This window comes from Pagrus pagrus (genome assembly GCF_965226575.1).
Source record: "Pagrus pagrus genome assembly, chromosome: 10".
NCBI classification, from domain to species: domain Eukaryota; kingdom Metazoa; phylum Chordata; class Actinopteri; order Spariformes; family Sparidae; genus Pagrus; species Pagrus pagrus.
The window spans coordinates 12469630-12496921 of record NC_140194.1 but is presented as its reverse complement, the minus strand read 5'-3'; the positions used below and the strand labels follow the sequence as shown (position 1 = coordinate 12496921).

Below are 27292 nucleotides of genomic sequence, written 5' to 3'. Positions count from 1 at the left end.
TGATGCACCTGAGCTCATGTAAATTCATAATGCAAGCTGTGATTGATCCCAAATTTCGTGTGCCACTGGGCAGGTTGTTCAATTACATGTCAGAGGAACAGAATGTGTACAGCACTACATACAAGGAACCCAATACGTGTAAATATTAAGTATGAAGGTCGAAGATGAATGCATTAATTTACTTTTAAGCAGCTTTGGCTGGGATAATCCCACAAACACCTTGGGTGTAGAGGTATGACTGTGCTGAATCCAGTAATAAACATAACGTTTCTGTAGCAAATGGTCTACATTAAAAAAAAATTATGACTTGTTCCAGGTATATGAAATGGCCATAAATAGCATGTCTGCAGTCAGTCTGGACACCAAAAAAATACACTTTAATCAGACCACTTATTTAACATTGTAGCATGTCACTCATCCACATCATCCTCTTGACAACGTGTTTCATGTTTGGACACTCAGGAGAAGAGCAGGAGCAAAACTCAGTGCACATCATCTGACATCACACTGAAAGGCACTGACATTGTGGTGTTCCTGAGCTCCAGCACAGCAGCTTGTTTCTGGAACAATGTGGATCCTTCTTTGACTGTTAAGCCTTTTCCGATGGGATTCTAGGGAAGTGCCTCTGGAAGTCTGACATGTTGCTCTCAGAACATGCAGCTTGAAAGCATCTCCAGTTGGGGGCAGTTGTGTCGCTGTGTCGTACACTGTCGACATTGTAAAGCCTTCCGAGGCATTGTGATTTGTGATTTGGGCTATATAAATAAAATTGACTGGACTTGACAGATGGAGGGCATATTTTCTTGCCACAGGCAATGCTTCGTCCAGGCTGTCACATAATCCAAAGCTTGACTATTCTTATAAATCAACACGAAGGGTCTGCAGCTTTGTAAAGAGCTGTTGTTTTCCCTTTCCTGTATCAACTACTTATGCTGTTACAGCCTGTGAAGGCGTGGCATGCAGGTAGGCAATCAAAGAGTTGAACTTCAAGTTTCTTTGTAAAAAAAAAAAAATATATAGATTTGTCCAAACCTTTCCTTCGGCCATGTCCAGAATGCATGGGGTAAATGTTGCAAACATCCATTGGCTTGAATAGTAGTTAAACCAAACAATATATGTGCGATCGCGTTTGACGATAAGACAAGAATGTGACTGGATAAGGTGTACTGTATGTAACAACAATAGCTTCTAATCTCTTATCAGCATCCTCCTGGTTAATACCTACGTCTACAAGGCTTTCTACTCCGAGTTATTCACTCCTTCGCTCCTCAGACCAACGGACAACAATACGACCATAGACCTTCATATTTGGTATTTCCAATTTTGGTTCTTCTGTGTATATAATACTGTATTCAGTGGGCGATTTGCGATAGATAAAGGATCAAAGGATCAATGAGTCAAGCAGACTAAACCGACCAAAGGACTACTCTGCTCCTCTACTCTTTGTGCTACTAGGGAACGGAGAAGGGGGAATGGCAGGTTAACGAGAGGATGTATTTAGGTCATTTTGCTAATAAAGGGATGCATTTTGGCAACTTCCCTCAATGCATTAAGATATTCATATTCTGTTCGTTTTAATTTGCACTCCTTTTATCACAGTATTTGTCAATTTAACCACTTTTCCAGTAAAACATTTTAAATATGGAGGACTTTCTTGTGTTTAGTCTCACCTCCAGTAGGGGTGTCTCTCTCACTATCCTACAGTGAGTCCCTGGTTGTTTCAGGCACGTTTATTGCTGCACGCTGCCTGTCATCCCAAATATCTCAACTGTAGCCATTTCTCCCTTCTATTTTTGTGTTCAAGGTCATTGGGTTGAGTCGTCATCATGATGACGCTGTCCCCCATCCCCCACCCCTACACCTGCACATAAAATATGTGTCTGCATTTCTACTACATGCCACTAGAGGACCCTTTTAAATCCCTTTGCTGTGTTTTTTTTTTATTCCTCCTCCCTCTCCTCCTCCTCCTCCATCGCCAGTCAGGCTGCTCCCCCTCCCTGCCTCCCTGCCTGCCTGCCTGCTTTCACTCCCACCTCCTCTTACCTCCCTCCGCTGGACTCAAATGCTACTAACGCCGGTAGGTTAGCTTTTGTCGGTGTGTCAGCCAAAGATACAGAGTGAAAAAGGCTTTGATTTCCCCCCCTCAGCCACACCGGGACAGATAACGGACACGGCTCTATGTGGTATGTAGATGTAGACAGTTACAGTGTTGTTGGTGTCTGAGTCACAAAATGTGTGTATTGGCTTACAGCCGTTAAAGAACCTCACCTGGGGGAATAACGTGAAGGCGACACGTTAAGCTACATTTCTGTTTAACAAATAGAGATAACGTGCAGAGCTAGCTTGATTTCATTGTGGGTCACGATTGTTTTGCGTGTGTGTGAGGTTGTCGCTTCGATGTGTGAGGCTGTAAATCATTTTTCCGTTATGTGGCAAACATTACATTTTAACATATGGTGGGTTCAGAGATGTAACGTTCACGGCCGGCCTATTGCATTTCAAGCTAGTGCAGTGTCGGCATTAACGTTATGGATCACGAATAACGGTGATACAGGGGTCGTTATATGCCGGTTATTATGTCATATTTTTCCCATAAAACCGACCAGCCATTGAACGGAGGTCTAACAGTTATTCATGATGATGTTAACGGTGAACGTGTTATGTCACGGCTCGTGGTTTTTATGGACATGTTAGCTCGCTCTGTTATGGATGTTACCGCAGAGTAACGGGACCAGTTACCGAATCTCCCCCGGACCTGAAGGGGGCCGCTGCGGCCGCCCTCTGCCGGCTTCCGCTCAGCAGTGACGGTGTGATTATCATGTGGGCTGGGATGTTGGTAGTGGAGGGTAAACCCACTTAAACTGTACCCACCTCCTTTCTCATTGGTAGAGGAAAGTCATGCAGACTCTAGCTAACCAGTGACATACTGTCACTTGTTAGTACAGGATGGAAAGAAGGAATGAAATACACTATTCAAAAGTAGTTGGGGATATTGGGATATGGGTGCATATATGCATGTGCATGGATATGCAATACAAGTCTAATGAAATGTGTTGCATACTACTAAACTCAAGTTTAAAGTCAAGTTTAAAGTATTAAGTGCTTGTGTTGTAAACTGCTTAAGTAGATACCTCTGTGTAATTACCACTGTTGGGAGAAGTACTCAGATAGAAACAGACATTTTACAAGTAAAAGACGTAACGCAACAAAATCACAGGATAGAGAATAAAAACAACAAATAACACAAGTTGTACGAAGTAGTGCTCATTATCCAGCATCACCCCTTTTAATTACATTACTCAAAAGTAGTTGGGGATATTGGGATATGGGTGCATATATACATGTATATGGATATGTAGTACAAGTCTAATATAATGTGTCGCATTATTTTTGGGGACCAAAAATATTCATAAAACACACAATAAAAATTCAGATTCAGTCACGGAAGAAACAATCAAGTGAAACACAAAAAAATCATAATATCCCTAACTTTCAGAAGTGTAATTGCTTATTACTGCTGAGTATCTTGTTGGAGGCCATTTCTATTTTAAGGTATAAATTCACCAAATGATAAAAATGTAGTCATTAGCTACTCAGTGCTTTAGGGGCTTTTTTGGGAGTTTGAGCAGAGATGAGGGAGTTCATAAAAAGGCAAGTTGCTTTAAAGGATGAGTTCACCCAGAAACAATAATTTAATCATTATCTGCTGAGCCTCATGCTGATGGAGAGTTCCTCCTGACATCTTACTTGGCCGTAATTCTCCCTTATGTGTGCTTTTTGGGAGTTTCAGCAAAGATGAGGGGGGTAAAGATAAATACATAAAAAGCCCAAAAAGGCAAATTTGTCGAGGGTGTAAAAAATGTCTTTTCAAATCAATTTGGAAACTCTGGGTTACAGAGACTTACACCACCTGTTTTTTTAATTTATTTATTTTACGTTTTAAAATAAGTCCCGCGTAGGGTTGCAGCAGTACGAGATTGTCACCGTACGATAGCCGTCCAAAAAAAATGATAGAATTTAATACTATAGTTAAACAAATGTACAAGGTATCATAGCCATCAGTTTTCATAGCATGGTATACCTTAAAAACGGTATGTTACTGCAACCCTAGTCACTTCTCTATAGTCTGAGAATGCTGCAACGCTGTTTTGCAGTGAAGCTCCAGAAATGATTTGTGGACTACAAATCTTCACCTGACTTTCCATCAGCATGAAAGTGAATAGATAATGATTTAATTTAAATTTTGGGGTGAACTTATCCTTGAAGCACCTTGCTTTTCTATGTGTCCTCTCATCTCTGCTCAGACTCCCAAAATGCACGGGAACGTTACTGCTGAGCAAGATGTCAGGAGGATGTGCAAACTTACTGCAATGCATGCTTTTAAAAGAAGTAACTTTTTTTCATCGTGACCAGTGCGTTGGATCGGTTATGTCGAGGCCAAGCAGTCGCCCTGAAATAATTGATGAGGTGAGTCATTCCTGCGTGTAGGGTGACATCCTATGCTTTCCAGTGGAACTGTTGTACCTTTTTGGCTTTCATTCAGTAGGACAACAACACTGTGTTAAATATTAATGTAATCTTTATGCAGGGCTACACACATATAGCCATGCCTGACAGAAAGCTAACATCCCAAAGCCAAGGACAGCTAAATGTCACTGGTACCGTATGTGTGCACCGAATGGAAATGCTGGTGGAAAGATGCTGTGCCGTTGTGTGAAAGAATCCTTTAGGCCATCCAAGGCCTTACTGTAATCTGTAACCAGATGCTTCAATGCTGGCTTTCTATCTAAGGAAAGTCAGCACACAGTGGCGTTATTATTTGCCTATCAAGGAAGTAAGAAAGCTGAGAGGGAGGCAAAACAGACACGATGCAAGGGAGAGGCCCCAGGTGACTTTAGAAACTGGGCCACCAGAGATACCTGTGGTGTCAGGAGGGACTAAACACAACACCGCCTCTCTGCACTGATGGGCATTTTGGCTGCCTGAAAGTTGAACTCTTATTTCTGATCCACAGCAGGTGATTACAACAATGCATCACTGTGCAGGTTTAATAGCTGCAACATGAAACTCAGCTATAGAGGACCTGTAGTGGAAATGCATCCACTATGCCTCCACTCACTCCACTGGTTGTAAATGGAGATTGCCGGAGAGCTTTCATAAGTAGGTATTAGGTTTATAATCCTGATGCTGGAAGGAAGAGGGAATAGTAATCAGATTTATCTGTGACACCACAAATTTCATCCCTTGTTTCCGCAGTGCTGTAGATGTCCAAAAATAGACGGCATCCTATAAACCAGTATCTGAAAAAAGCACGATAACAGCATCACAGCAGCTGTCAGATTTACAGTGAAGAACTGTAGAAATACATCTGTCAATGCTGAGAACTATTTTAAACCTGGTCCTTTTAGTGATATTCGATGCGACAAACAGTTTTAGAGCGAAAGATTTAAAGCAGTTTCTTTAATTGATAGTCGACTGCCTTAACATCGATTATTGAATAATCGTTAATAATGTATGGACTATGTTGGAGGTTTTTCCATTAGCAAAGTGTTTTAAACACTTACTTGATCTATGTTAGAGTCGGCTACATTGGGAGTTCAAAGAACAGATAAAGTAAATACCAAGTTACTTGGATGATAAACTAAATAACTCAAAACAATGACTTAATTTTAACTGAGGAGCTCCTGTCTGTCGCTTTTCAAGAACTGGCCCAACGAAATCCAACCCATATTGAGGCTACTAAAAGGCTAAATGTTATAATATTGTTTGGATAGAATGGGGTGCCCAACCTTTACCCTCTGTCCACAACTGAAACTTGAGGGTGAATCTTTGGCCAAAAAGCAATCACTTATTGTACTGTAATATTAAGATGCAAAATGGCACTAAGATTCCCTAAATTGTCTGAATTCCTGCACAGTGTCGCTCCTCCTGCCATGTTCACTATGAAAAATAGTTAATAACAAGGGTTCCTACTTATTTAAAGAGCATTTAACCTCACATAAAAAAAACCTCCAAGTAATATTGTAGTTGATTAAATCCTATACTTGTATATATTTGCTAGAAACATCTGCCGGGCCAAATTGAACCTGGTGGGCCATCTTTGGCCTGTGGGCCCCATTATAATTTTAATTTCAGTTAATGACCCTTAACTGAATGAAAACAGATGGGTTTCTTGGTTGAGCAAATGCTTTATTAAAGTTTCATAAAATACTATGTCATGACAGACATGAAACTTGATATAAACTTGAAATATTATTCTTTTAATTAATGTTAATATGGTAGAATTCAATATAATATCAGATATAAGCAAATGTACACAGTATGATAATCATCAACAGTATGTCGCTTCAAATGTACTTGTGTTTTAATTAAATATAAATATATATCATATTGAATATAAATATATAATATTTACTCATACCAGTATTTGGTATTTTACTCAATTTATGCCCATCTCTGATTGTTGGTTCATACATTTTTAATCGGCCCTAAAGCACAAGGATATATCAAGCTTGAAGTAAGTCATGTAATACCAGCTCAGAGGAGCTTTGCTGTTGACTAAAGTCCTACCAACAAATTAATACTTTTGATTAATATTAGAAAAATAGCTCCAGAAGGAAGTAAAAGTGGACAGATTGGGGTTGTATATTTGACGTGGCCTTTGTGCTCTTGCAGCTGAGAAAAGTACTTGACATCTGATGGAGGATTGCAGGAACACACTCCTTGGTGCAGCTCCTCTGTTGGTGGCTTAGAGCTCACAGCGAGTTAATCAAACCAGTTCATGTGAGACAGATGGACTGATAACAACAGCCTGCTCTAAGCTAATGAGGAAGGGTCCGTGTTATTTTTCCTTTCTTTGCCGACTAAGCCACAGTCACGTGAGCGGACTGCTGACCAACACAGCCAGTCACTTCCTCCTGTCAATCACCAAACTCACGGTCGTTTAGTCAGCAAGACCTTAACTCTGGTTGGCACTCGAGGACAGGGAGGTAGTTCAGGAGCTGTCATGGATAAGGTAAATTTTTCTCTGGTTGATTTGAATGAAAGGAATTTGCATGGAGTTTTGCCTAGGAAATGATCTGGCTTGGATTTGGCTCCAGATTGTCAGTAGCTGCAGTGCTATATATTTATCCTTTTGTGAGGCTTTTGCAATTGAGACGGAGCAGATTAATCTGAGCCACTGGCTGCATGTATGTTCTGGATTTTTGAACAGAAGAGATTCTCATCTCCCCTGTTTCTTCTTTTATTTAAATGTGCTTATAATGGTTGAACAATGTTAGAAAATCAATCAAAAGAAGTGGAAAAAGGTTTCGTAAAATGTTGCCTTTGCCATGCCATTTGTTACCAGCTATCATCTCAGTGTAAGTCTTAAATCTAAATTGTCTAAAATTGCACAGTAAACAATTGATCCTGAGTTGAAATTGCTTCCAGAGAGATTTAAGAGCATGTGTTACGATCATTTTATTCATTGTATTCTTCTACATATTACCTCAACTACATAACACTTCAATTACATAATAACCAACCTATTATGTAATAATTATTGTTATGTTTTATTTTGCAATAATCATCAATTTAAATAATCGTGTATGGTATGTGTTGATATAAGTGTATAAGATAAGTTAATTTAATATCCTGACATCCTGCAAAATAAGATCTCCTGCTTTGTTACTGACAATGTTTAACGTAAGTGTCCTTGTCAGTGAAACAGTGTTTATTGCCTCGTTGCTCAAGTTGAAACGATGATCAAGGGTCAAAAACAGAGCTGTTATCTGTCGGTGCCCGGACTCTGAAGTAGCTCTTTAATCAAGTGTGTCCTATAGTTGTTTTTGGGGTATGAGTTATGTTAAAAGTTCTGCATGGCAGCCAAGTTGCACAATCACCTTGTCTATTGTTTACTCATCAGTGCTTATCTGCTCTAGTGGGACAAACTCAAAATATGACCTCTGTGTGAATGTAGGACAGAGATGTTTAAAGTCAGTTAAGGTTGGATAGTTTGATCAAGAAGTTTCAGTCACTTTAAAAGGTATTTTATTGTCTACTTTATCGGGTCTTGTCAGAAGTGACTTCTCTTTGATGGTTTAGTCCGGGCTAAGGGTGGGAATCACAGAGTATCTCAAGATATGATTTCGAGATATGTTGAATGTCGTGAATCCACAAACTGGGATCAAGCTGTTGAAAGGAAGGATACAACTAAATTATTTTCAATCTGTGTAAATTAAGTTTACAGAGAGAGTAGCGACAAATTGTCAGGAATCTGTTCAGAGCGGCTGCATGCTTTAATAAAAATGTCTATATTTGACATCAGTGTATCAACAGTGGTATCACAAGAGATACAGTATGTTGCTGTAGCACTACTTTGTCCCACCCTGAGTCTGGAGAGAATAAATACCAGATCCCCTGCAGTTTGTTATTTTTTCTTGTGCTGTGGGAATAAAAGGAATTCCTTGGAGACTTCGTTGATGAGAGATGAGACTGTGCTGCAGACTCTGCACACTGAGGCCAGTTGTTTCCATACAGACTCCCAATTGTCCTGACAAGACAGTACAGCCAGGCTGTGACTGTGGGTCAAATAAATGTCCTGCTGCAGACTCAGTTGTATGTTGTAGATAAAGTGAAGTGGACGAGCAACGCCGCAAGCACGGTAAAAAAAAATGAGGGAGATGCCAGTTTGATGGGTGACTCATGTAGGACTGCAGTGCTCTTTAACAGCCATACATTTTCTACCAACAGAGCATATAGTCTCCTGTGAAAATGAAGGGAAATCACTGTGCTGACTGTGGAGTTTATAAGGAAGTCAGTGACAGGAAATAGGGAAACAAAAGTAGCGTGTGAGAAGGTGGGCTGCTGGGTGAGAAAACGTTGAGGTCGATAAACAGTTAGAGGGATAAAAGCGACAGAGGAGGGCTGTGGAGGCGGCTGTGTGAAGCTCCAGGGAGGTGAGAGGAGAACACCCAGCCAACAGAGACCAGAGAGGCAGCTCGCTGACCTGGTCTGACTCCCCCTCTCCTCCTCCCTCCTCCACCTCTGGAGCAGCCAGTGAGGGCCTCAAGTCCCCATCCAAACCAAACAAACCAGACCACAGGCGCATTCATGCCGAGATACAGTTATCATCAGAGACCTAAACATCCATGCACGCTGCACAGTCCCTCTGAAAAGGAATCTGAGGAATTAGAGATGCATACGTATGTGTGCAGTTGCACTTCATAAAAGAAAGCCACAAGTCAGCAAAGATGTGAGACGGAAAAGCTGTGTTTGAGAGTCGTGACTCGTGACTGAGGGGGGAGGGTCGCTGAGGAGAAGATGGGAGGAGGCGGGTTGCAGGCGCAAAGGCAGGTTGTGATTGGTGGATGGAGGGGGTGGAGAGAATGAAAGGGGAAATGGGAAGCAGCATCTTTTCACAATGAGGGCAAACTGTACCAAAAATAGGGAGCATCTTGGCAACGTTAGATGTATCACATCTGTTTGCTCAAAAACAAGTGTTATAGCATGCAGAAGATATCCTGTATGACTCCAGCGTCACAGTGAAGGAGCTTATGCATAAAACATGAGCGTTCAAGGACACACATGACGCACAGATGTTGCAGTGGTTGTAGATCTGTTTGCAGAACATAATCCCTCTACAGTGATTGGTAAAGCTCTATTTTTAAGGAGCCGTTAGAAAATATTGGCAAATTATGCTGCATCATAGTAAAATATGGAAATGTATCTTGTGTCATTGTCCTTATTTAGGAAGTGAAAGGTGAAATACAGAGTTTTTGAGTAATAGCAACTCTTGCATTCCTTCACTCTAGCTTCTCATTTGTGAGGATTTGCTGCTTTTCTTCTGAATGTTTGGCCTTTGGAGTGCTGGTTGGATTAAATACTTCTGACCTTTTAAAAAGGTTTTTTATTTGCTTTGTTGAGGCCCTCACATTCATCTGTGGTTTATCATGAGTCGCTTATTTTAACTGAGCTCAGCTTCAGTTGCCCAACTATCATGTGAGCATTTTGTCAGTGTGTTGTCAGCTAGTGATGCCATGCCAAGACTAAATGTTGCTGACTTGCCAGCCCATCTGTAGCTGAGGGCAGTATCAATGAAGATCTTTCTCTTGTGATTAAAATTTCTTCCCCAAAGTCAGAAAGACTGGTGACTTTTTAAGGAAAGCTACATTTTAGGCAGAGGTGGGAATTGTGGAGTCATCAAGTCATCTCCATGCCATGTATTTATTCTGCTCAGTCACTGAACCAGGTGCATTCACTAATTAGCTCACCTTCCTGGCTGAAGAGATGTGCTGATTGGACTCAGCTGGTTTAGTGCATGAACAGAACAAATACATGGCATGGAGATGACTTGATGACTCCACAATTCCCACCTCTGATTTTAGGAGTGAAAAAGGCAGTTCTGTGTGGACTGGTTGATAATGATTCACCTGTTGACGACTTAAATGCACAATGATTCTTGATGCATCTCGGATGTATCTCAGTGTACAGCAACCTCCTAAATCTTCTGTATAACTGCACACGGCTACTTTTTCACCATTTAATACAAGGAATAAGATAAATTCCCTTTTCATTCAGAAAGACTTGTAAAAATCAGATTACCAAAACTGCATCTCTCATTTAAAAAATGTGTGGGTTACACGGTGGTAGAAAGAACTCCTCACTGCAGTCAGTATAGCAGCTTCTGCTGTGGTTTGAGGATCGGGTTGCACATCAACACCTCACGGTAGCGCCTCCATCTCACATCTCACTTAAGATGCAGCTCTCTACAACGCTTTTAGCTGTTTATAAAGGAGGGTTGCATGTCCAATTTTTGATGACTTTAGTTCTTATTCCTTCGGACAGAAGTGTCTGCTAAATGAAGTGAACATAATGTAACAAGACAAGCGATTTAATCACAGCACCTTGGGCTTCAGGAAGCTGTGATAGACATATGTAGAGCGATTAATAACTGATGATAAAAACAATTGTCGATCTAGATTTCGGGGGGTGGAACTAGTATTTGCAGTTTCTGCAGCGTGATGTAAAAGCAAGCCTATTAATGAACTATTGAAATGTACTGATCCTCTGTTTGTTGGACTGTTTCTGTTAAGAGAGAGTGTTTAATCTGATCAGGTCCTTTCCTATTTCTTTGCAGATATCCCCTGAATTAAACTAACAACAACTGAAAGGAGACAAGTGGACAAAGCATTATCAGACTACATAATCCACACTTGGACAGCAACACACTACTGTAACCAAACAGCAAAAGACAAGGACAACCTACCGAGTGTCTAGCTAACACACAGATTGACACTTTGACTAGCCAGGGCTTGACATAAATGGCTGACAAGCAGATCAGGTAAGGCTGAATGTAGAATGACTACAAATAGCAGCACTGTGGCCTTTGTTTCATCTATCCGCCTGTCATATTTTATATTTTTTTGTCTCTTCCTCTGTCACCTTCATCCAGTTTGCCTGCCAAATTGATCAATGGGGGGATCGCTGGCCTAATTGGAGTGACCTGTGTGTTTCCCATTGACCTGGCCAAGACTCGCTTGCAAAACCAGCAAAATGGATCTCGCCTTTACACCAGCATGTAAGAGATTTCTGGATTTTACATCTCATTGTCAGGACTAACTGGCAGTATCACTCAGGTCGTCATCAGATTCTCAGAATAACACCACATTTTGTAATTGTATTTCAGGTCAGATTGCCTTATTAAGACCATCCGGTCGGAGGGGTACTTTGGGATGTACCGAGGTAAGTTTTTAACTTGAAGTGACTGAAGGTTGTTGTGATTAATGCTGAAGTGTTGGACAAGCGTGAACATTCCTCTACTTGCACAATGTAGTGTGACCTGTAACTGTTTTACAAACTGCATGTCTGTTTACATCCTGTCAGCTCTGCACTAACATTACTTTCGCCTCCAGCCTCAGTTATCACAGTTGAGTAGTAGAGCCAGGCAAGTTGTCAGACTGCTGTACATGTTTTAATACTTGCCTTTCCCCACTTAGTCATTATAGCCACATTTGATGATGTTACAAATACTTAAAAAGACTCTGGTAAAAGTAGTCATACTTCTTTACTCAATTAAATGTGGTAAAGTACATGTACTCAAATTATAAAAGTAGGATTTTGCACTTTCTTTATACTCCCTCAGTATGTATCAGTGTATATGAATACGTGTTTATTTTTTATCCTTCTCTTTTTTATTTGTTTCTATTATATATTTGTAAATAGGTTTATTATGGTACAGTATTTGGGAGAGACATAGTGAACTAAGAATTGTATTGCTTGATAACATGTTTATTTCTGCACATGACCATAAAGCCTTTGAATTCTTTGAATCCCTAAGGATGAAAAAGCACTGTGATCACTGAGGTTGGAGGTGAAGGTAACATAAAGTAACAGGTGCAGTTCAGAAAACTCACTCTACATTGTGCAAGCAGACAATGAGAGCATCAAAGTTGTTAGGTAGATTCTTACTTCCAGCTTCAGACATCAAATTGAGGAATCTGTCTCACTGGTACAGGCATTAATCTGGACAACTATCTGCCACAGACTGACTCATTCTCTGTCCTTTGTCTGTTTCTTCTTTTCTTTTTCTTCCTCTTTGTCCTTTTTTCCCTCCCAGGTGCGGCGGTGAACTTGACACTAGTCACGCCAGAGAAAGCCATCAAATTGGCTGCCAACGACTTCTTCAGGCATCACTTCTCCAAGGATGGGTGAGGCATGAAAGCGCTGACAGTCTGACTTACACACACGCACTCCTCTCATTCACACTCATTAACTGGTGTGTTGACTAACACATGTAACCCGACACACACGGACAAGGAATAGATCGTCGACAGAAAAGCATAACCAAAAAAGACGGTCAGATTGGCATCGAGGAATCTCTCGCTAGTAATGCTGCAGTTAACATTCAAATTTGTGCACTTCAGAGGTAGTTTAAAGAAGAGCTGAATGACTTTAACACAGTTATTTTTTATGATGAAGATGTCTTTGTTTCCCCGTCACAAAAGGGGGAATGAATTAGAACAAAAACAAAATAAACAAGCCAAAAACAACACATTGGTATTGGCATCAGCTATTGGCCAAATTGTTATTTTAAACATTTGTGTTGGCCCAGAATATCACAACAAGTGTTCCCTAATTAGCACACACAATGGTATGTCATGTAAAACATTAGCAGCCGTCGCCTGGTGTTGCTGAAATGAAGCGCCCATTGTCCCCCCGTGAGCACTGTCTGCAAAGATAAACCCGTAGGTTTCTGGGGCATCTATCTCTATGGTGACAAACATGCAGGCTGATGAATGATTGACTTGTCTGGCCCAGCCGCTCTCCTCGTGAATTATTAATCCGCCCTTGCGCCTGACATGTTGATATGGAAGACAAAGATTAGCATCACCAACGCAGGTAGTGACAACTCTTTTTCTAGAAATAAAGTTGTCTGGCTCTCACACCGTCAGTCTCTTGCGTGCTTTAATCTGACCTTTCTCTTCTTCTTCTTCTTCTTTTTCAGAAAACTCACTCTGGTCAAAGAGATGATGGCTGGTTGCGGGGCAGGTACATGCCAGGTGAGTGAGTAAGTGAGGTGCTGCTTTAATTGCATCCTCCTGTTCTCCATCTGGAACCGCTGCCTTTAGCACTGCTAATGTGCTCAGCCATCGCCTCATTTGTCTCTGCCTACAGCCAGAATTAGCCACGACCACGTCAGAATGAGAGATGGAAACAGGCTCGCACTTTGCATTTGTCTCTGTTATCTGTGATCTGAGCTCGACCTCTAAAGTCCAATTTTCATGAATGGTTTTTAATCACTGAAATGTTGTCCTGTTAGTTGGCGATACACTGAAAGCTAGATTTGAGTGATCAGATAAGACGTTGTGAGAATGCTTGGCCATGTGCGCTGAGTGAGTGAGTCAGAGGGAAACGCCTGTTGTCAATGAGGGCAAAGGCTTCAAGCCCGAGGAGCATGATTAGATTAAGTGTAGCAGACCTTGGATTAAGATTGCGCTGAGAACATGGCCATCTCACCCTTAATCCAGTTAACTAGTTACTACTGTGTGGATTAGAGAGGAAAACAAGTGTTGACATTTAGCTCACGGATGCCAGTAGATTTACACTGGACACATGTTTCAAATTCACTTATGCTGAATTGCTCACACTGTGCATATGTTGACATTGTTACCTGATGCTTTTATTTTGTTTGGTTGCAGGTTATTGTCACAACTCCTATGGAGATGTTGAAAATCCAGCTCCAAGATGCTGGAAGAATTGGTAAGAGGAAATTAAATCCAGATGGTGATTTAGCGAAGAATGGAGTGTAGAGAATAAACTGGAGAAACAGTGACCTCATGTGGTCATGTCAAATATTACAACGGCTTCATTCTGCTGTCTTTGAAGTGTTATGAATTCAAAATGTCTGCCTGTATACCTGTTCTTAACATTGTGTGATTCTTGTACAGTAGCCTTTAAATGAAACTCTTGCTGTTATTAATGTTGCGTCTGTAGCTGCTCAGAGGAAGCTGATGCCAGAGACTGTGGCAGCAGGCACTGTGGAGACCAAGTCCCCAACAGCCATGCAGCTCACCAGAGAATTACTGAGGGAAAAGGGCATCGCTGGGCTCTATAAAGGCCTCGGTGCCACATTGCTCAGGTAAAACATGTCTGGCAACTAGGTGGAAGTTTTACAAGCCAACTGTAATGAGACTCACTGGGATCAACCGTGTTTTTTCTTTCTTTTTTTGTAGGGATGTTCCTTTCTCCATCATTTATTTCCCCCTGTTTGCCAACCTGAACAACCTGGGCAAGAGAGGCGTAGACGGGCCCGCTCCCTTCTACGTGTCGTTTATATCAGGCTGCCTCGCGGGGAGCACAGCGGCTGTTGCTGTCAACCCCGTTGATGGTGAGCAGTGGGACATTGTTAGGGCGACGTGTGCACCGTTGGTGTGATGTTATATATTCACCTGAGCTCTCTGTGTGTTGCAGTGATAAAGACTAGACTGCAGTCACTGAACCGAGGAAGCACAGAAGACACGTACAGTGGAGTGACTGACTGTATCAGGTGACCTCATTATGTCTTTTCCGCTGCAGCATGTGTGAGACTGTGTGTGTAGTCACGTCAAGTGAACAGTCAACATTTATTTAAAGAGTATCTCAACAAAAAACAAGGAAAACTACAGCAGAACTAGCAAATTATACAATTGATTCATTATTAATCAACTGCCTTAATCTATTATCAGTTAATAATTAATTATATATGAAGTATTTTGGACGTTTTTCCGTTAGAAAACTGTTTTAACCACTGACTTGATTTATGTTTTATGCAAAATCAGATTTTAAAAGACAGATAAAGGAAACACCAAGTTACTTGAATGACAAAAGCTCAAATCTAATCTGATTCAACTACTGGCCCAACAAAAGCCAACCCATCAAAAACCAGAGGCAATCGAGGCACTCCAAATAAGAAAAAGTATCAAAAACGAGCGAGAAATTACTGAAAAGCCCTGATGAAAACATATTGCTTTTTTTAATGACTGGCCTATTAATTATTTAGCCACTATAATACACTCGTTTTAATATTTCCTTCCCCCGTTTTTGATGCTTTTGTTCTTATTTAGTGTGCCTGGATTGCCTCTGGTTTTTGAATTGCTTTTTTCCCCGTTTTCCCAGAGCTCCTGACACAATTCTCATCTACTGTACATTGTCTTACACAGAGCAACCCGTAATCATCTGGCCATATTGAGGCTACTAAAAGTGTCTTTTTGTATTTTATAAATGACACATTACTGGTATTTTATTAAATACATTTTCTCATGCCAATATTTTGTTTTTCATGTTGATATATTTAATAAGCAAGTATTTGTCAATAATATACTCTAGAATGTATTTTTTTGCCCATCAGTAAGTTAAATTAATCGATAAATGATTCATCATTAACATCCCTAATTTACAAGGATGGTATCAAGCTATAATTTATTCATATACAGTGGTGGAAAGAGTACTGGAAGTACTCATGTACCAGCACAATTACATTACTGAAATATAACTCAATTTCAAGTAAAACTGCTGGTATTAAAATAATATTAAAGCAAAAGCACAAAGTATTCTTCTCAAATGCTACTCAGAGTATTAGTCACTTTTTAACCATTGATGTCTAATGCTTTATCAATAGCAGGCTCCCAAGTCCAGCTGTGTTCTGCTCAGTGGTCATTATCACCTCTCCAAACCTGAGTTTGTTTGTTTTTTGTCTGTATGTCAGGGTTTTCATTGGCCTGTTTGTGATCAAAAAGCCTTATTGGCTACAAAAATGCAGATGAAAAGTTCAGAGATTAATTAAAATTGTACTCAGTGCTCAATTATGATTGCCAAATAAATGATTTAATTATAGTAATTTGAGTAGCTGTAATTAGTTACTTCCACCCCTGCTGGATTAATACTTCGGATTCTTACAGTACTAGAAAACAACGGCTCCAGAAGGAATATAAAAGTGGACAAATTGGGTCGTATACTGCATGTGGTCTTTGTGCTCTCGCAGCTGAGAGAAGTACTTGACAGTTGAAATAAAGGGCCACCAGCACCATATCTACTGCCACGTAACTCGACTTGGCTGTATGTTTTAATGAGCCTTTCTTCCCTCTCTAGGAAAATCCTGCGTAATGAGGGTCCATCAGCCTTCCTGAAGGGAGCCTACTGTCGAGCCTTGGTCATCGCGCCTCTGTTTGGCATCGCCCAGGTGGTCTACTTCCTGGGCGTGGGTGAATACATCCTCAGCTTCTTGCCTAAAAAAGACAACTAAGAAGAAGCGCCTCCTTACTGCCTTTCCCTCCCATAATGCATCACACCGATTGTGTGAGGATTCATCTCATTGTGAAGAAAGTTTTTGACGGGTCGAAGCCTGACCAACCAGTACATTTTGTTTTAAATTTGTTGTGTTGAATGTTGAAATAGTTTCGGATTGAGCCTTTGTTTTGCCAAGCTGCCTGTGGTGGCGCACAAAATTCCAGTTGGCATGCTCAGCTCGCTCTCTGGAAATGAAGCCACAGATATCAGTTTTAAAGGAATATTGCTTTATGATTACATTTTGTTGCATTTTTTGAATATGATTGTTGAATTTCAAAGTAGATGTACTGCCCTTGGTTGCTGCAGCTCAGCCAGCCCCACAGTACCTGTACTAAATAAGTAATTTAAAGTACTGATTCTGATTTTTAAACTGTAACTAGCTAAATTAAATGCACATGTACTTAAATTTGACAGATATTTAAGAACATTAGATCTGCTAGGAGATTTACTAAAAATGCAATTCATAGAATTCCCCCTGATTTTAAGTCTTAAAGGACAGAATATGTAGAATTATAGCAAAACATCTGCCTGTGCAGGGAATGCGTTGCTTTGGAAGCAGCACATCCCCTGTGATCTTTCCTGAGAAGCCACATCCCTTCCCGTAAGTGGTTGTAATGAACTCAGCCATTCATCTCCGAGCACACTTTGATTGCCTTGGCTTTTTAAGTAGATCAGGCTCCATCTGATATTTAGCACTACCACAATGGTTCGGCTGTTTTGCAAGAAAGATATCTCGTGTTTCACTCACAACACTGAGGAGACAGTGTACAACATTTGGGCATTATGCACTAACAACATGTACACATTGTTTAACATCCACGTAGAATCACAAAAACTGCTTCTAAGCTTCCCTCAAAGGGTCAAGCGCCTTGTACTTGTGGCCACACCCCAATCAGTGATGTCACCGCAGGGGTTTTGCCTTTGACGGATGATGGCAGCGCTGTGACATCACTGATTTGATTGTGGCCAACACTGCAGCGCACTTTAAATTTCCAGTCCACAGAGAGCAGTGCAGCCCCGTGTGATTCAGATAAAAGCATAAGCTGTGAACACTTAATGGGTTGAAAGTAATTTTAATAGAGCGCCAGATTAGTCGTAGATATTCAGTAATTACGCTTACAAACTGTCAGACGTCACATGCTGCGGCCTCGCGAGTACAGTCATCCATTGTGGAGCCAGTGAGATCTCAGCCGGAGCAGTTCATACCCCTCAGATCCAGGCACGATTATTATTGTTTACATGATTTCAATTCGTTATCCGAACTTGAATCCAGTGGCAGGACCCAAAGAGCTAATGAAAAACATTTCTCTATCAGAGGACTAAAGGGGTTTCACTGTTTTATGAGATTTACCAAACGTCTTTGCTTGTTTGCTTTAGAGGTTTTGTTTGCTTTAAGCTGCGAGGGAAAGCAGCCCCGTCGTATCTCGTTTATGCATCACAACACTGAAGCCCTGCCATTGGTTTATCTCGCCGGAGATCAAGGTGACTTTGATGTGTGTTACCCAATCACATTCCTTCCTCACTCCCGCTGTTCAAGCAGCTCGTCAGTTGTACTGTTGCACTGTGCAACTCTTCAATGTATTATCATTTGTGGGAGTGAGATCTATTTATCAATATTCCTTTCTATAGGCAGTATAGCACTATATATTTGTATGTGTTGTTTTCTCTGTGTCAAAGTGTCCACCTTATCTATATTGTACATATGCAGATGATATGAACTTTATGTTTTAGGATTTATTGTTTGTTTTGTACATGATGGCTTATTTGCACACCTACCTCTCCAGCTCCCCCCTCGATCCATATTGTGGTGATTTTACGTTACGATGATGTGGACTTATCAAATGAAGGAACATCTTTTAATGCAACGAGCATCATTTGAACTTAAATGCAGCGTATTGATGAGTTTTTTTGTATGCAAAGGGGAACACTAGTGTAGACGTTCGATGGTTTTTGGAGGTGCCATTTCTCCTGAGCTATTGGTTGGCCTTTTGTCCCGTTTCCTACAGTTTTATCAACTGGGACCAAATGAAGCATCATATAATGATGATAGAGATGTAGTTAGCTTTATGTGAATGACCTATGGCACTACTTAAACTGCTCTGGAAATGAAAGAAAATGAAACACACTTTGGACAAGGCCAGTACTGACCTGCTGACATTAGACTGTAAATCTTAACGCCTGTATTTTTGAGTGGTGCTTCTTTCACGAAGTCGCTGCACTAACGACCAAGGCTGTACCGACTGACTTACATGCTAGCAAATCTCAGCGTTATCGATGTCTTAACTGAAAGCCATAGGTCAGGGGGGGCGTAAGGACTGCTAGACATCGACTGGCACCTCCAGCCATGTTGACAGATGAAAGCTGAGCCACAGGAAAACGGCAAATAAAAAAAAAGACCTGCCTGCCTCCTCGTGAGAGCTCGTCTTTATGAATTCCTGTTGTAGTTTTTTTCAACATTCCGATTGCCAGTTCATCTCATATGTATACGCTGTTATTGTGATCATAATGCCTATTTTTGTGTTGTTGTTGAGATTATTGTTATGATTTTTGAGCCCCCCCCTCCCCCACTCTTCCCTCCTTCAGATTTGATTGTCTGTTTTTGGTTGAATCCTGAAAATGTGGTGCAGAGTCATTTTGTTTTACACAGCTGTGAATTTACACTGACCTTTGTGAATTTTTTGGTTATGTATGTGCGTGCGTGCGTGCGTGTGTCTGACTGTGTAGTGCTGTAGTTGATGTGTAGTTGTTAGTGTGACACTGCGGTAGTATTTTTCTCTTTGATTGTCAGACCCATGCTCTCTCCCCCTCTTTCCTTCTATCTATCACACTCCTCTGCCGTCCACTCTCCAGCTGGGGGTGCAGCTTGATGCAGAGGAGCTTTAAAACACCAAATGTATGACTTAGAGTGTATACAATCAAAGAAAGCACAAAGGATTATTAGGCACAAGAGATTTGATTATACTCAGAAAGTCCTTTTCAAACAGCGTGCTGCTTTGGCAGACATGGATTAAGGTCCGATGTTGATTGAGATTAACTTTTTAGTCTTTCTGAGAGAGTTTATCTATGTCTGTAAAACTTGATCCATAGGGCTGAGACGACAGGATAAGAGGATGGTGTCCACTATGTTAGCCATCAGCATCACAAAATGTATATCGCCTATACATATTCTAAAGAAATCAGATATAAGAATGTAACTTAGATATTATGAGATGTATTATAATTATAGTGAAGAGTTTATTACATTTTAATCTAAAGATTTGTGCATTACACATTCACTGAAAAATTCACGAACCAGCTCACTGATATGCAATAAGTAGAAGCCACACACGGACACACACTTGACACACACACAAAAGGAAAAAAAAATCACAACAACACAACTGTCAATTACAATATCACACAATTTATGATGCAATCGGGGATCTTGGAGGCCTTCTGGGGTCTGAACTCTCTTCAACCACCTCTGTTGTCTTCCTCCAAGAGGAACTGTGCATTACAGCACTTTAAAACAAGGACCCCCTACACACACACACACACACACACACACACACACACACCCCACTGTCTATCGACAAAGTCTCTCTGTGACAAAGAGGGTGTTTATGAATGACACAGTTGTCCTACACGTTGTTGTCAATGCAATGGAAAAATGAAATATTGTGTTCCCTGTCAAAATTTGCTGTTCAATAAACTGACTGTCCTTAAAATCGCCTAATTTTTTTTTCATGCTTGTCACTGCGGCCGCTTCCTATGAAAGCCCATTTTGGCCAAAAAAAAGAAAAAAAATTAAAGAAATAAAATAAAAGATAAAAACTAAGATTGATGAAAAAAAAATATTCCCATGGTTAGTCATAATAATGGGATAAAAAGTTGAAATTGATCTCATAATTTTGACTTTTCATCTTATAATTTTGACGGTTATTTTGTAGGTTTCATCTCCAAATTTGGACTTTTTCCTCACAAATATGACTTTTTATCTTGTATTTATCACTTTGTAACTCATAGTTATGACTTTTTATCTCATACTTTTTACTTTTTGTCATCATTTTGACATGTTAACATATAATTAAGACTTTTAATCCCATAATTTCAGATTTTTACCTCATAATCTCAATTTTCTATCTCATAATCAGGACTTTTTGCCTAATTTGATATTTTTATCTATTATGTTGGGGGTTTAACTCATAATTTTGACATTTTGACTAAAAAAAATTGCTTTTTTTATCTCATACTCATGACCTACCATGGGAGTAATTTTTTTTGAATATCAAGGCAAGCTCTCATCCCTTTTGTTCCCTTTAACTGGCAGCAATGTGCTTGCAGATTTCAAGGTCCAGCAGTCATCCAACAGAATACCAAATGACCCAAGCTGCCCTTTTTTGTGGTTTGCACTAGAGCAGTGAAAACCAAACAGCAGGGCCATGTTTTGAAGAGGATGACATTGTGGGTCCTCGGGCCAACAAGAACAGCTGAGACCATTGTGTTGTGATGATTTGCTGCCTCGTGGAGCCACCAGGTGTCAGTGTGGGGTCGCAGGAGAGCTGTCAGTCCTGCCGTGATGGGAGTGGGAAGAGTGAGAGCAGTGCAACATACTACAGGTGTATGCTATGCCGGGGCGGTGTGGCAGTAGATCACGCGCTCCGATCTCACTCTCTCTCTCTCTGTGTCTGGTTATCTCACTGTCAGTCATGCAAGTTTCTATCCCTTGCAGCTGTGATGCTGCTTGTGCACAGATGTGTCTTTTTCATCTGTTATCTGTGTGGCTCACTGTGTGTTTTAAGTTGCACGATAAGAATATGGAAATGTGTTTTTTTGTGTGGATCTCACCAAATGTTTGAGGCTCATAAAACCCCTCTTGAATCCAGCACGTTTCACTGATGTTATGACAGGGGTTTATTCATTATTAATCCCCTGCTGTTTGCTATGTTTTCAACATCAATGTTTATAGCATTAGTTTCCAGGCAGCTGTTTTGCAGCATAATTAGACATCACCTTCATATAATGGCAGACACACGCTCTATACGTCTCTGTCTTTGTATCCAGGTCGTATTTCAGCCAGACTCACATTTCATATATTGAATTTTGTGCCTCTTTGAGAGATTCCTTTCATCAGACTATCTACTCCAGTGTTTACACACATGAGAGATTAGAGCAAGGCTCAGTTTACCACAATGACAAGACTTTGAAATACAGAAATGAGCACCAGCCACTGTTCTAATGCTCATTCAAATCCCTTTCATGTGTCATGACTTAAGCTCCCACCGTGAACTATTCTTAGTCTTTCATACTTTCCAGCAAAGAGGAGGAGAGAAGGTGGAGGAAAGGATAGTTTAAGTTCATCTTAAAGGCAGAGAATGATGGAGGAAAAGGGGGAAATCAAGAAGTGGAGACAGTAAAGGACCATCGGGGGAAGAAGCAAGAGTGCCGGAGGAAGGGAGGGGATGGTGTTGATGTGTATATGGGTCACTAAATCAATGGGAATCAGGTTTTTGAAGGGGAGAGAAGGGGGTATTTATAGATACCAGTGGAGACAGATGCATCAGTGACAGGCACAATGATGCTGGGAGCGCAGGAGGGGGAAAATCTGGGAATAGGCTGCTGTGGTCAAATTAGTCTGCAGAGAATTCTCCTAACAAATGGCAAAAGATTCTCAATAGTGAACAAATAGCACGGAGCGCGGCGCAAAACAAAATATAATCAAATGGAAATCACTGCAGGATGCTTTGAGCAAATGACCTTCCCAGCTCTATTGACAAAATGCAGGCAAACTGTTAGCTGCGGTATCGCAACGCTCGCAGCATTTGCATCCACAGTACAGCTCTACTCATATCCTATTGAATTGTAATCTTTGATATCAGAGAGCCACATGATTGAATGGAATATTAGCTTTCTATTTGGCAGGCTTGTAAGGAGAAGCTGCATACTTATTACTCAGGCTCACTGAGAGCTACTGAAGTGCAATAAAAACATTACAGACCTTGTCGATGCATTGTAAAGATTTCAGGTCAGAGGTTATTGGTTGATGGGCGTGCACTTTAATATCATGGATTAATTGCACAACCAACAGGAAAGTGGTGATTCTAGCCCTGTGCTGTAGTTTTAATAACTGCTTCCGCTTATCCCATTTATTTTATAATGTCTGGGGCCTCAGTCTACCCGCTTCATGTAGCAAGAAGTTCCATCACAAATTGGAAACAAGAAGGAAAAATAATTGAAGAAATTGTTTTAAATTGCCTCCCGACTGGATATTTCCAGGACTAAGTCAAGGTCAAGGGAAACTGTTCCTTCACCACTTACACGGCTGCCTATGTGTGATGTAAGACAGCCTGAATACTGAGTGGTGAAATGATCTACACCTCACTTCTGCATCTCATTTGATGAGTATTTGCATAGCAGCCACATCACCTTGCATCAAAAACTGGCAGAGGACACACCCAATTACTCCTTGAGAGCTCTTAATCTCTGGCCCATGCCTACTAATGTGGCTGATAAACTCGCGCAGGACAGTGTCTTGAATACGAGACCATCTGACCACCATTTGTATAAGGGATACGGATATGGATATGCAGCAGGTGGGACATGGTTGAAGTGACAGGGCCAGATGGGTTCCTCCTCTCCTCTCCTTACATCCGTGTTTACTGACACGAAAGCACAACATTTTACAAATTGAACCATTAAAATGTGTCACTCTGAGCACAGGATGTTGCTGCCTTAATGAATAATTTGTCATTGTGCTTTAAGAAACGTAGAGGTGGAAAGTAACTGAATACATTTACCCAAGTACTGTAAGAAAGTACAGTTTTGTACTTGCACTTGCGTTAGTATTTCAATTTTTTCACTGTGATATTTTAATATTTTTGCAACATCCATTTTGTCAACTATTGTTACAAATTTTTTGGCATTATTGATTTATCTGTGGATTATCAATTGATTGATTCATGGTTTAGTTTATTGTCTTCAAATGTACTGTTTTATCTGAACAGCAGTCCAGAACCCAAACATGTTCATTTTATAATCATGTAAATCAGAGATGAAACAACAAATACTCTTATCGGAGAAGCTGGAGAGCTCGTCAGTTTTGGGCATTTTTTATTTATTTATTGATCATCTAAATAACAAATCAGTTATCAAAATAGCTGGCAATCAATTTTGTGGTGAGCGCCAATCATTTCAGTACCATTCTACATACCAAACATACGATCATCTCACAGACTTTGATACATTTCTAAGGATTAAACCATCCAGCTGCAGCTAAAATTAACTCTATATTGATCAGGAACAACATTAAAATGCTACTTGCTACTCAAATGCATTAATGAATCAGTCATAATAAATCAATACAGTCTATCTTGCCGTGAGATTCTATTGTTCATTTATATTGTATGTGTTTTGAGACTGTCTTTAAAATCTGAAAGAGCAAAGTGCTTTTACTTTTAGTAGATTTTGCTTTGTTTAAACTGGCAGTCGACAACTTTTTCGCTTTAACTTATCATTTTGAAGTAAATACTAATTGCTCAGTGTAACGGCTGTAGAAAAATGACACAATCCACATCTAGATTGGTTCCTTGTAAACCTCTGCTTCATTATGCTATTCAGTCTGCCACTGGGGTGGATTTTTCCTGAAAAAAACAAATGAAGCACATCTGCCACTGCACAACCAAAACAGGAACAGACAGTAGCCAGGCTGTTAGTGGTAACCATGTTGCTAACGCTGTTGTTGCGACACAGCGGCACCAACAGTGACACCACAGGGGAATGCTAGGAGGGAAGAAAGTTGAATTTTTTTTGCTTTAAAGGGGCATTATGTAGTTTTGGAGGAGAAGTTCAAACTTAGAATTTTAATATTTACAATATTAATGAGGTAATAATACAAACAGATTGTTTTTGTTTTCCACAGCTGAACGAACAAGCTGTTCTCAGAGGAAAATAAGGTCCCCAGAACACTGTTTGAAGCTAGAGAGGTGACTATGACTACATTTTTCATTTTTGGGTGAAGTTATCCTTTAAAAGTCCAGTCGCCTACGACTTAGCACTTAGAATTACCATGATCTGGATGACTGAGAACCTCCGTCAGCATTATCCTTCAACAGATCTGTGCACTTCTTCCACCACTAATGAGTTGATTCCCAATTAACCCATGTGAGTCCCATAGGTGGACTGCGACTGCACTCCTCATTACATGCAAAGCAATATTTGAAAATGACAAATGAATGCAGGAACAAATCAATAATCGCACGTGGCGGCAGAGCAAACGGGAAGACTTGAGAGGAACAGCTGCAAAAAAGTCACTTTTTTCCCATTTTGTCCTCTGAGCCACACTGAAGCTGTGGTTATTAGAGAGAGAGAGGGGGAGAGAGAGAGGGAGAGAGAGGGAGGGAGATAGTGAGTGAGTGTGAGTGTGTGTGTATGTGTGTGTGTGAGAGAGAGAGAGAGTGAGGGAGTGAGTCTCAAACTGGTTAGCCTACCTATCCACTAGGAGGAGAGGAGAGGCTGTTGAGGAGCAACAAAACAATAAACAGCTACTACTACAAACCACATCCAGTGGAGTTGACCGACTACACGCCAACAGAGGAGTACCAACAGATCACTGAGACAACGCCATCGTTATTTGCCTTGGAGTGAAGTCACAGCCATGTATCTGAACAGGGAAGAGGACAATAGCAAAGGTAAGATCCTGTCAAGAATTGCCACTCTTTGCGAGGAGCACCCTGACAGTTTCAAGGTGTTTCATTTCTGACCCGCTGTTTCTCTCTGAGGTGACTTGCCTGACATGATAAGGTGGGGATGTGCTGTCACACACCACCCCGCGTTCAAACGTATACATTTATATATATGTCTGTATATCTGACAGAGGCTTTATCTTTGGACCGGTGGTGTTAGTGGAAAGTGTGGGCTGTCATTATGTAATATCAGTGCAGTTATTTGCCTCCTAGAAAGGATGCTTATCATTAGCCCAGTGCTGCTTGTTTTAGTCCATTTGCACCGATTAATTGTGAACCTGTTGTAGCCACTTTATCATTATGCATGATTTTCCCGGGGATGCATTGCCTTGTGTTGTCAACGATCAGGGCTTTAATAATAGCTACTTAAGGGCAACATAACACAAGGTCAAAGCCTGTAGCTACAATGAAACCCAAGTGTATATAGGTTGTTTATGGTCCACTACAGCGTGCGACATCCTGCGTGAAAAAATACAAACGGACCGGGCTGCAGAGATGGAGATAACCGAGCGGCAGCAGCGGAGAGAGAGGGGTAAAGAGGGCACAAAGGAGGAATATTTGAGTAATCTCTCCCACGTGTTTTTGAGGCGTGATTTCTCCTCTCATCGGGTGCCCACAAACACTCTCGACTCGTGTCCCCTGCTGTTACCTCCAAGCATAAATAACTCTCCAAGGGCTAAGAGGTAATGCTAATTACCACCTAAATCTTCAGGTTACACGAGAATAACACCTGCTGCTACCGAGGAGGGGAGGATGGGGAGGAGAGAGGACGGATGAAGGGGGGGGGGGGGGGTGTAAAAGAGCAAAAAGGCAGAGTGGGAGGAGCCATTTTTGTTAATTTCCCAGTGATGTGAGATAATGGGATCTCACCACACACGGCCAACAACATGATACTGTACCGGGATGTGTGCGAGCAGCGGCGGCGGCAGCAGCAGCAGCAGCAGCAGCATCCGTGGGTAGGAGAGGAGAGGAGGGGAGGAGAGCAGTCCCCTGTGTGCCGCCCGTCAGGGATGAAAACGTAGCTAACCCTTGAGGGGGAAAAAAAGCAGCCTTAATTTTTTCATTTACAAGATAACGTTCAGCATTACGTGAAGAAAAGTTTTTTCAAAATTGAAGCTCAGTGAGGTCACTTCAAACTGACCTCCACAGACGTGATAGGAAGGGAAAAAATAAGGCTAAAAAGTCCTCTAGATAGTCAAAACGTGAACATCGCTCCGCTGCGGCTACAGACTACAGTACGTGACCTTGTTGGTAGCCTTGGTAACCGACTTTTGCCGGTTAGCTCCAGCTAGCAATAGCCTAGCTTATTATTAGCTACTACTCACATTATAAACAGGATATGGATGCCAGCTGAAGTACTACGTTTTGTTAATTGTCACATTTAAACGCATTTCAAATAAAATTACACACCTAATACAAGTTTGTGATACTTGCACGTTTTGTTCAGCGAGATAATCCTCACAGATGAACGCCACTTTTGTGATTTTCGAAGCTTATATTAAGTCGCTAGAAGTGAAAAGCTCATTTTAGGCTGTAAACAGATGACATCGCAGTCGCACGACTTAAATGTCACCACCACTAAGCATCTTACTTCACAACTTCTGTACACATTTTACTGTAAATGGATACATCTATGAGTTGTAAAGTTAAAGTTAGAATAGTTTGTAACTACCCGTTTGTAAGTCCACCCGTAAAGACAGACTAGTGAGTAGATGAGTCTGTGTTCGGTGTAATGACTATTTATAGTAGCCTAAAGTGTGTATAGT

General features: G+C 40.9%; 2 protein-coding genes across 4 annotated transcripts in view; both read left to right on the top strand.

The window, feature by feature from the left end:
- Positions 1-1884: 1884 nt before the first annotated feature.
- slc25a22a (solute carrier family 25 member 22a) lies at positions 1885-20513 on the top strand. Of its 3 annotated transcripts, none has more exons than XM_084363199.1 (11): positions 1885-2077; positions 11120-11323; positions 11435-11560; positions 11669-11724; positions 12599-12689; positions 13487-13541; positions 14181-14241; positions 14476-14620; positions 14715-14869; positions 14953-15028; positions 16609-20513. In XM_084363199.1, the coding sequence occupies exons 2-11, from the start codon at positions 11304-11306 to the stop codon at positions 16760-16762; spliced, it is 939 nt and encodes a 312-aa protein (XP_084219325.1). In that variant the 5' UTR covers positions 1885-2077; positions 11120-11303; the 3' UTR covers positions 16763-20513. The 3 variants fall into 3 exon arrangements, with proteins under 3 accessions (XP_084219325.1, XP_084219324.1, XP_084219326.1); XM_084363198.1 differs by having other exon boundaries at positions 1885-2183; XM_084363200.1 differs by lacking the exon at positions 1885-2077 and adding an exon at positions 6857-7015.
- Positions 20514-23945: 3432 nt separating this feature from the next.
- Positions 23946-27292, top strand: part of syt7a (synaptotagmin VIIa) — an 88787-nt gene continuing 85440 nt past the window's right edge. The window contains exon 1 of the mRNA XM_084364808.1: positions 23946-25472. Coding sequence (XP_084220934.1) covers positions 25439-25472 — 34 coding nt within the window. The 5' untranslated portion in view covers positions 23946-25438. The remainder of the gene's footprint in view (positions 25473-27292) is intronic.

Coding starts and splice junctions, on each gene's coding strand:
- slc25a22a (XM_084363199.1), top strand. CDS start 11,304: ATGGCTGACAAGCAGATCAG. Junction 11,324..11,434: donor ATGGCTGACAAGCAGATCAG/GTAAGGCTGAAT, acceptor ACCTTCATCCAG/TTTGCCTGCCAAATTGATCA. Junction 13,542..14,180: donor GCGGGGCAGGTACATGCCAG/GTGAGTGAGTAA, acceptor GTTTGGTTGCAG/GTTATTGTCACAACTCCTAT.